Source organism: Balaenoptera acutorostrata, chromosome 16 (genome assembly GCF_949987535.1).
Source record: "Balaenoptera acutorostrata chromosome 16, mBalAcu1.1, whole genome shotgun sequence".
NCBI lineage: Eukaryota > Metazoa > Chordata > Mammalia > Artiodactyla > Balaenopteridae > Balaenoptera > Balaenoptera acutorostrata.
In genome coordinates, this window is record NC_080079.1 from 29,564,289 (window position 1) to 29,574,372 (window position 10,084).

The following is a 10,084-nucleotide window of genomic DNA, read 5'->3' on the forward strand; positions in this document are numbered from 1 at the left end:
CTACAACGACAGGCAGAATATAGATAAATCTCACAAATGAAAAAAGCCAGGCACACAGCCTACGCGCTACGTGATTCCACTTACATAATGTTCCAAACCAGGCAAAAACCAATCTATCCTGGCCAGGATAGTGGTTACCCTTGGCGGTGACGGTGGTGACAAAAGGGAGCATGAGGGGACTTGGGGTGGAGGACGGATACTGTTTTGGTTTTTCATCTGGGTGTGTTTGCAGGGAGCGTTCGGTTTATGAAGATTCGGCGAACTGTAGGTACACTTATGTCTTTCCTGTATGTATTTCATACTTAAATAAATTTTCTAAACTCCCCTTTAGAAAACTTTGCTGCTATTGACGTTACCTACAGTCTAGGCTTTTTGCGGGAGCGTCTTGTCAAAAAAGCAAGCGTCCTTTTGAGATCAGTGCCCTCTCCCGCCCCAGGCCTCCCTGGACTTGGCACGGAGGCCTTATGGATTCACCAAACCCTCCGCGGAGCGTCCTACCTCCGCGCCGCGCGCTGGCCTGGCTCCGCGTCCAGGTTGCGACTGCCAGGACGGTTGGCTCTTCCAGTTTGGGCTCTCACCCCGAGAGCTGGCCAGGCTCTCCCGGGGCTCGCCGGTGGCTCCCTGCCCAGCGGGCTCTGACTGCCCCAGGCCTGTGTGAGACGCGGCGCCCGGCGTCGAAGCACCTGCGCCGCCCCCCGCGGTTCCGAGGCGCCCTCCGTTCACGCGGAGCAGGCGGCGGCAGAGCACTGAACTCTAGTCACCGAGAATCCGCCGTTCTTCCCTGGCTCGGGCCCCTCGAGTTGGGAAGAAGGCGCCAGGGACTTTCCCCCTGAGCCCTGAACCGTAAAGCGGAGGAGGAGGAGGAGGCTGCGATGGAGGCCTTGAACCAACCCGCCTCCTGCACGAGAAGCTCTCCAGCCAAGAGCCCGCCCACCCGGCCCCACCCCGGCGGCGCCCGGGAACCGCCGGACGCTGGACGCCGAGGAGCCTTGCCCAGAAGAGCTAGGTTTCCCCTCCCGAGCCTTTCCTCCCTGCAGCATGGGTTAGAGGGGACTCGCGGCTCCTCCTGGAACCTCTTTTCACCTCCCCCTTCAGTCGAATTCCCCAAACCCTGCTAAGGTCCAAGCCTCTGATAAGTTTGCCAGCCTTGCAGGCCCCGCCGGGTGCCCCCTGCCCTTGGCTTACCAGCCATGGCTCCGACCCGCCTCTGTGGTGTCGTGAGCCTACAGTGTTGGGGTTCCGAATCCTCGGGCCCGCCCCGCTCTCCCCGCGCACCTGCACCTGGGAGTGCCCCAAGGGCAGTCCTGGGCTTCTGAGTTATACACAGTGCCTAGCACCGGCCTGCCCTATAACATGGATGCAATGCCTGATGCGTACCAGACACTGCACTAAGCTACTTTTACATGGATCATCTCGTTTAATTTTCAAAGCCAAGGTAATTGGTTCATGAGCATTTACACACATAAGCATTAATTGACTTGCACATTTAATATTTGTGTGTTCTACTGTAAGAAAAAAAAACCTACAAGAGAGGCGCTATTAAGCATACCCATTTTATAGAGAAGAAAACTGAGGTTCAGAGTGCTCCTTACTCAAGGTCTTTACTGCTGTTCGTGGTGGCGCTGAGATTGGAATAGAGGCAGCCTGATTCCAGAGTCCATCCTCTTAACCCCTCAAGATTAGGCTCTGCAGAAAGAAAAAAAAAGTGCTGGCCTTCTAGCACCTATTCCACCTGCCCCACAAGTAGTGCCTACCCACTTCTTGAGCCCAATGTGACACCAGTCACTGGGTGGGGAGGGATTATCCCCTTTCTCTGCATTAGAGCTCAGAAACCAGAACCCAGAGGGACGATTTACTTCACCCACTCAATGTCTCACGAGTCATTAGAAGACTTGTCTGGATTTTACAATTCCTCCTGGCTCACAGGACAATCAGTGAAGCAGTGGTTTGGGCCTGGGAGAGTGTCTTTTCCCTTAGAGAGAGAGCTCACGGAAGAGGTAGCTGTTAGTTAAGGGTTTTCACCCTCTGATAGCCAAGGCACTGGAACCCCAGCAACTGAGCAGTAGGGAAATCCTTCAGTGAAGAGATGCGAGCTATTTATACCCAGAGATTGCAGGTTCTGGAAAAGGGTAGGGAGCAGGGAGGGGGCTGGTCCAGACTGGCTTTAAGTATCTCAAGACACGCAAACTGCGCAGGAACCAATCCACAGAACCAGCTCTGTTTCCTCTATGAGAATCACACGCCTCTTTTCCAGAACAGGAGGGGACGGATGCAAAGTGAAAGAAGATTAATTCGGGCCAGGAGGAAGCCAGGCAAGGAAGGTGGGGATCCGGCGCTGGGGGAGCACTGCGAGGCCACAGCCCAGCAGGATACAGATCAGGAGGGAGAAAAAGGGGTGGCTTACTTAGGAAACCCCCAGCGGAGCTAGGGCGTCTGCTCCCGGAGCCTTGGGTTCCTAGCGCGCACGCGCTGAAATCCCCTCTTGGAAGTGAGCGCTCCGCGCAGGGCAGCATCCCCCAGTGAACGTAAGGGAAGTCGAATTGGGTCCCAGATGCAGGTCCCAGATTAACCGTATACCTCCCAGTTTTCCACCCCACCCCCGCCCCACCCTCCCCTATCCCTGCGTCTTCCCTAAACCTAAACTTTGTATCTTCCTGTCAAGGTTATCACCAAGTTCTCAGCCTCTTTTCCTAGGTTTTGAGCTGTAGGGGAAGGGGCAACAATCCCTTGGGGAAGCCGTTTCCCCGGCGGCATCACGGGGTACCCAAGGCCGGACCTTCCTCTGGGATGGAGATAGGCTGCACGTCTTCCGCAGACGATTTTAGGTGTTCTGGCTCCGCCCAGGTGGGCCAAGAGTCTAGCTGTTCATCTCCCTTGCAGCCAACACCCAACGCGAAGTTCCCCACCACAGGGGCCATCCGCATTGGGGAACGCGGTGCTTAAGGAGCCTGGCCCCATCATCTCCTGTCTGTCATCTGTCCTTGAGGGAAAAGATGCCAACCTGGCCCCCTACGACCTCACTAGGCCCTCACGTGGAGAAAGAGAGACAAATAAATCTTTGCATGACGCTACGTTGTGATTTTGGAAAGTACCTAAGACTCTGGTGGCACATATTAGGGAGTGATTACCCCCATTTGGGTGGTTCAGGAAAAAAACCCTGGCCTTGAAGGAGGAGTAGGAGTTCACCAGAAAATTGGGGGTATTAGAGCATCCCAGACAGAGGAGAGGACATGTGCAGAGACATGGAGCCTGCAACAGCAAAGCGCTGCTTGGACTGGCTTCCTTTTTGTCATTCAGGCATCGGCTTAAATCTAATCTCCTCAATGTGGCTTTCTCTGACCACCTACTGGAAAAGAACCCTCCCTCCAGTACTTGGTTCTCTTTATTTTTTAGAATTTATCAACTACTAATTTTTACGTTTGTTAGCTATCTCCCCGCCACATACACTCCTTCAAATAAACTTCCTAAGCCTACGGACACTGGTTTTTTCACCGTCCCCAGCGGCCAGAACAGTGAAGTGAACATATAGTAGTAGTATCAATATCAGTGAATACTTTTGAATAGATGGATGAATGAATGAATGAACGAGTCCGAGGCTGCAGAAACGTATTAGGAAGCAAGAATTCCTTCCATGCCCTTAGCCTAAGAAACTCAAGGAAAGATAATAGCTCCAGAAGGAGGGCTCGCTAGGAAGGGGGTTTGGGACGTCACGGTGGTGAAAGCGGTGGTGGGAGGCGGTGTCCCAACTCCAGTGCGGCTTGCGAGAGGAGGGAACTGGCGGCGAGGAGCTGAAGGACCCGCAGTCTGGTGCACTAACTCACGCCTGGCTCCCGGGTCTTTCTGCCTCTAGAGAGGCAAGGGGAGGGCGGGTCTCCGCCCCACAGGCGCCCCCTTTCCAGCCTCCCGCTAGACCCTTTTGCACGCGTCCAAGCCTCATCCTGGGCGGTCAGTGGGTTTTGGTGGATTCGCTTGCCTGCCTGCCTCCCTCTCTCCCCTCCTCTTTTTTCTTCCTCCTCCTCCGGGGCTCTGCAGCTCCCCAGCCCGGCTGCCCCGCAGCAACCTAGCAGCCCCCGCCCCCTCCTGTAAGGGCGAAATTGCTAAACTTGTAGCAATAATGACCCTGCATTCAGGCCGCCGGCTCCCGCTGAACGTCTCCGCGCCCCGGCCGGCCCGGCCTAATCAGCGCGCCTCTCCCTGCTGCCCGCCCAGCCCCCGTCCCCCCTTGCCGCCCCCTCCCTCAGCGCACAAAAAGTGGGGAACAAAATCCCCGCGCATTTCTCCGTCCCTCTGTTGAGCAGACTGCTGCACAAAGCCCCGCTCTGGGAAGCAATGGGGAGCTCGGGAGGGACGTCAATCCCGACGCGCTGGGGTTTTTGTTCGCGCAGGGGACTTCGCCTTCCTACCACACCTTTTGTTCGGGACTCCAATAAAAAGCCATTCTTTCCGCACCTTCCCGGCCCGGAGCCGCCTTTCAGCAAGGCCCGGCCCCACAATGGCGCGGCGCGCTGAGGCCTCCCCATTCACCCGCCTTGGCACGCTCACAATCGGCCGTGTGGCAGCACAGGCCTCGCACAGGCATTCTCCGCAAGTGACAAGGAGCCGCATAAAGCCGCGGCCGCCGGGGGAGAAGGGAGGGCGACCGAGGGGGAGAACTAGGCCGCGGCGGGGCGCAGCGCCCCCGGGCGCGCTGGAAGCCTGGGCGGCGGCCGAAGATGCAGCCGCCTTCGCGCGGCCTACGGCTGGGCCTGGGGGCGAGGTTTCCCTTTACCCTGGCGACCCTCGAGGCGGGGCAGAGTCTAGGCCTTGATCTAACGCAGGCCCAGATACTAGCCCAAGCATCTGGGTGAAACTTGGGGCGATTACAAAGCCCAGACCTCAAAAGGTCCTGAGTCTCCGACCTGTTCTCCCTACAACAGTAAAGAGAAATTAATGAAAAAGCCTTGGAGACCGGACTTGCAGCCTAGGGGCTGAGGCAGGGGAGACCAGGCCTGCAACCATCCAGGGGGAACTGTTTTTCCTGCGTATCTTTTCCTTCTCCGCCCCCCCGTTAAAGGATCCCTCCCCACTCTTGTGGGCTAAACAAAGTCTGTAGCCGGCCAACGGTTTGAAAATATTGCACCTTGTTTATTGACTCCTGTAGTGTATGGCAGCGGGTGTGTACATGGCGTGTGGATATAGTTTTATATATATCTATATATATATATATTATATGTGCTGAACACAATACGAAACAGAAAGGAAAGCCGGTAACACCTCCGGTGGGCCACCAGTTCCCGGATTTGTTCAGCCCCCCAACTTTTGGTCTCGCTCCGCTGGTTTTTCTCGCAGAGTTCTACACCCCCCTGACAATCTGGAGATCCAGGCCGAGGTATCTGGTGCGGAAGGCAGGTGGTTGGGAAAAGGAAAATGGACTGTGCTGTGGTACGCCGGCCCCGCAAAGGGGGCAGAGGGTCGGCAGGGCCTGGGGATTTCTCAAGCCACGACGCCCATTTTTCTCTCCTTCATGCTTTTTTTGTCCTTGAGTTGTCCGCCAGCGCTTCGCGGCGGCCGCGGGAAGGCTGAGGGAGAGAAGCCCGAGGGAGAGAAGCCCTTCTTGCTCTGGGAGAACCGAGCGGCAGCCCGAGTCCCAGCCTCTCGCACTCCTTTTGGGGCCAAGCTCGGGGCCATCGTCCTCCCAGCACCCAGCCGGCGTTTCTGCCTCAGAGACAGTCTTCGTGACCACTCCCGGGCATCCTCTTCGCCCCTGAGCCCCCTTCCCCAGGCCTCGCGTGAGCTGCGCTCCGGGGCCCTGGGGAGCGAGACGTATATATATATATATATTTTTCTTTTTTTTATTTAACGAGGGGACCTGGCCCTTCCTTGGATCCAGCCTTTCTCGCGCTTCAGTCCCACGGCGCCAGGCTGCGGTGGGGCGGCTGCCGCATGTCCCGCCCGGTCCCTACCAGGCCCGGATGCCCTGCAAGGTTCCCTGCGCGCACGCGGCCCCGGCCGCCGCACCCTGGTGTAATGGCTGCGCGCCGCCGCCGCCGCCGCCGAAGCCGCCCAGGTTGCTCACGTTCACAAAGGGGCCGCCTCCGGCCGCACTGCAGGCGGGCTGCATGGCCGAGGCCGCCGCGGAGGCCCCGCCGCCGCCGCCACCGCTTGCCGGGTAAGCACAGCCGTAGCTGCCGCTGTAGGCCGCAGCGGCGGCGGCTGCAGCAGCCGCAGCGGCGGCGGCAGCTGCCGAGTTCCCATAGCCATAAGCGGGGAAGCTGTTGTAGGAGTAGGCGCCCGCGCCCACGCTGTAGGGCGCGCCGTAAGCTGGCGCGCTGGGCGTGACGCACGGCTTGCCGTCCCGCACCAGCACCGGCACTGCCACGCGGCGCGGCGGCGGCGGGGGCCCGTGCGCGCCCAGCTCCAGAGACTTGTCCTGCCGCTGTCTCTTACACTTGTACCTGCGATTCTGGAACCAGATCTTCACCTGCGTGGACGTGAGCTTCAGGCTGCTGGCGAGGTGCTCGCGCTCGGGGGCCGACAGGTACCGCTGCTGCTTGAACCTGCGTTCCAGCTCGAAGACCTGGGCTTGCGAGAAGAGGACCCGCGGCTTCCGGCGGCTGCGTGGCTTCGGCCTCTCGCTCTCTTCCGCTGCCTTGCAGTCTCCGGCCGCCTCCAGAGGCTTCTTCAGCTGGCAGCTTTCTGCGGAAGAAGCAAAACAACAGCGTCCTTTAATTGTTCCCGGTCTCACCGCGGCTCCGGTCCCGGAGCACTGTGGCCCCTTTGGGTGGCAGCGCGGAGTGTGCGGTAATAACTGCTTGGACTTTTGGGAAAGTTTGTGGTTCCTGACGCCGTGGGACCCTGCGATAGCCCAAGGCCCTCACAACGCCCTTGGCGGGTGGAGGCACGTTCCGTGGGGAGGGGTAGTTAGTGCGCGTTTATTTAGAACTTGAGCATCTGCGAGAGATTACCCTGTATTAAACGTGCGGCTCGGCGTGCTGATGATTATTTTCAGGATGGAAGTTTGCAACTCCATAATAACTATAGTATTTGCAAACTCGTTTGCCTTCCACTCCGTCATGAATAGCTGAAGGTGTGAGACATGTTGGTATTTGGGAGCCAGTATGCGTGCGTTCTGCGAAAATCTTCCTGCTCGTAAATGTCTGAGTGTAACGCTCATGTATTGCCCAGGGACAGTTTTTTACTTTTAAAAGCCTACAGGCCCACAGCTAAATGTCTGCATGACGACATCTGTATTACCTTAGAGAGAAAAAGAAATTTGATTGATTTAGACAGTTCCATGTCGATTTTAGGCCCAGGGGAGCTGTCAGAGCACAGGCCTTGGCTTCCACCACATCAAACCTCCTCTTAGGGAAGGAGATTCTTTGGCTCTCTCTCCTCAGAAACAAACACTTCCTTGGAGGCTTTATTCAGTTGTCCTATTTCCCTACCCAATTCACCTCGCGTCCTACTTGAGCAGCCAGGATCTAAGTTCGGCGCGTTTTTCACTCAGCCCGAAGCCCCACAGCCTGGGACACAAAGCAAAACGTTAAGAATTTTCAAAAATGTCTGGTGCCTCAGGGGTGTGAGTGCGGAATGGACTGTGTTCCCACGCACTCTCCCACCATCCCCTCCCTCTCTGCCGGGTGCCGTGGGTGCAAGGACGCTGAGTTCCAGGCGGAGAAGTGAGGAAACCACCCAGCTGAACTCTACCGAAGTTCCTGCACCCTGCGGACACTAGGCACACAACCTGCTTCGACTGTCTTTTCCAAGAAGAGGGAGCGGCTGCCCTGGCCTCAGAAAACTCGTCTCACGCTAGAGAGAAAGTGGGAAAAGTTCAGGCTCGTGCCCCTCTAGCTCTTGGGAAGAGCAAAAATACTATGAGTTGTCAGCACCCAGCAGCTGAGCCCATGTTGCTTATCACCATCAGGGCAGCAGTAACTATTTTCCCTTCCCTCCGGGGCTGCATCGCCTCCCCCCTCTGGGGGGAGTAGTTGGCGGAGTCACCTTGTCTTTCTCCCTCCGCCCTGGCTCCCTTGCAGGCACCTGCGCTTTGCGGAGCTGTCGTTGACCAGGACCAGGGCATGACCCCAGCCAGGGGCTAAAGGGGCGGGCAGCCGTGCTGGCGAGGTTTGTGGGCTGTTTGCGGTTACCCCGCCATTGCTCCAGATGTGCGGGTGCGTTTCCTTTCCCCCTCTACTCACTTTGGCTCCGGTCCCTCAGGACCTCGGGCTCCTCTTCATGTTCCTTAGGCCCACTGCACGAGTCTCGCAGGACCGTGTGGACATAGCTCTGGGGGCAGAGCCCCGAATCCCCGTGGCCGTCGGCTGTAGCTAGTGAGTTCAGATAGGACAGTTTCTCTCCCTCTTCTTCCTCATCCTCCTCCCCTCCGTCAGAAAATTGCGTCCCCTCAGCGGCGGCCAGCATGCAGGGCGCCGAGTGGAAGTGGTGCTCCAAGTCCGCCTGCAAGTGCGCGCCGTGGAAATGCTGTTGCTGCTGCTGCTCCAGATTCAAAATGTCTTTGACTGAGAAAGGGGTGGAGGTGACCGGGCTTGGTAACATCATCAGGGCCACTTAATTGTCCAGTCCAAATACTCAATAAATCCCGGCGGGGGCGGGGAGGCAGCGCGGCGGCTCCAGCTCTCCTTCTGGACTCCGCCGCTGCTGCCGAGTCGGGCTTTTGACAGACGCGGTCCCGCTCCAGTCTAAATCGCCTCCATTGGCCGGGACGTGGGGGTCTGGGTTTTGTTACAGCCACTGAAGGGACTGGGGCCGGGGCTGCGAAGCCTGAGTCCGGGGGTCTTACGTCACGTCTGGGGCGGGGCTCTCGCTTCGACCTCCCTCTCTATTGGTTCCAGATCCTGTGGACCACGCCCCTCCGCAGCCAGTGAGTGTGGGTGCCATGGAGCTACCAGAAATGGACAAGGACTAGTATAAAGTCGCAAAGTCCTAGTCGCTGCGGGCGAGGCTGCACTGCCTGGGTTACGCGAACTACCGATTCCCACCCAGACTGGCCGCATCTTCCCGGGCAAAGCCAGTTCTGGGAGGTTTCCTGTCTGAGAACCAGCTACCAGGAAGGATAGCCCAGGAGTGTGGTTTTTCCAGATGCTGCGGGGGCAGGAAAACTTCCTGGCTTGTAAATACCCGGCACTGGATCCCCAAGGAGATGGAATGTTTTATATATCTATGGATGGGCGACGTGTGCGTTCTCGCCTTGTTGACTTTGCTCAAGCTGTTCCCTCCACTCGGAATGTCTTCTCCGCCCTTGTCTCCATGATAAGACTGGTCTCCGAGGCTCTGCTCAAATGCCACCTCCTCCAAGGAAGCGCTCCCTCGTCGCCTAGCCGGAAGTCATCTCTCTCGCATCTGAACTTGCAGCGCGTGTTAGTAAAGGACATTCGTGTCACTTATCACTTCCCGCCTAATACTATAGCTATACTGTCTGCCTGGTCTCCCTGGGTAAACTATGAGCCCGTGAGGGCAGGGCACCAGTAGCATCGGCTCTTGTAGCTTTTCCAGCGGCCGCACTAAGCAGGTATGTGAGAGACAGGACGATGGAGCCATTACTGAATTTTGTGGACTGACAGCTCTTGGTTTGAATCCTGGCCTAGTCAGTGTATGGCCTTGGGCGTTTCTAAGCCTCAGTTTCTTTGTCTACAAAAAGACAGTAATACCTTCTTCAGGGTTGTTGCCAGGGATAAATGAGGCAAAACATGCCAGGATTTTCATGCGGGGCGCATGTTAGTGCTCAATACACGTCATCGACTGCTATTCTGCATCAGAGGTCAAGCAGTATTTGTTGACTGCATTGGTGATGACATGGCTGGAGTGCCTCACACATTGGGTGGTCTCATAGGGTCTTGAGAGCAGAGTCTGTCTTCGCAAGGGAGGTGACCCAGCCATGGAGGCCATCTTTTCCGCCTACTGAAATCAGGCGCCTTGGTCTAGGCCTTGACCCTCGGAGGCATCTTTCTAATTTCTCCAACCCACACGCCTTCTGGCGCCCTCCTAAGGCCCTGGTTGTTTTGTGGGCGAATCTAAGGGGTCCCCTGTGATTCTGGAAACCGCGCTGGTGGAGATCATCTTCCCGCACAATAGGCATTCGCTCGCC

The 10,084-nt window shown here is 57.2% G+C and overlaps 1 protein-coding gene across 1 annotated transcript; it reads right to left on the reverse strand.

Annotated features, from left to right (window-relative positions):
• Window positions 1-5,140: 5,140 nt before the first annotated feature.
• NKX2-3 (NK2 homeobox 3) lies at window positions 5,141-8,697 on the reverse strand. The gene is made up of 2 exons (XM_007187522.2): window positions 8,178-8,697; window positions 5,141-6,675 (listed from the first exon to the last, which is right to left on the reverse strand). Exons 1-2 carry the CDS (start codon window positions 8,536-8,538, stop codon window positions 5,939-5,941), a joined length of 1,098 nt encoding a protein of 365 aa, XP_007187584.2. The 5' UTR covers window positions 8,539-8,697; the 3' UTR covers window positions 5,141-5,938.
• Window positions 8,698-10,084: the final 1,387 nt, after the last annotated feature.

Coding starts and splice junctions, on each gene's coding strand:
- NKX2-3 (XM_007187522.2), bottom strand. CDS start 8,538: ATGATGTTACCAAGCCCGGTCACCTCCACCCCTTTCTCAGTCAAAGAC. Junction 6,676..8,177: donor CCTGAGGGACCGGAGCCAAA/GTGAGTAGAGGG, acceptor CTTCTTCCGCAG/AAAGCTGCCAGCTGAAGAAG.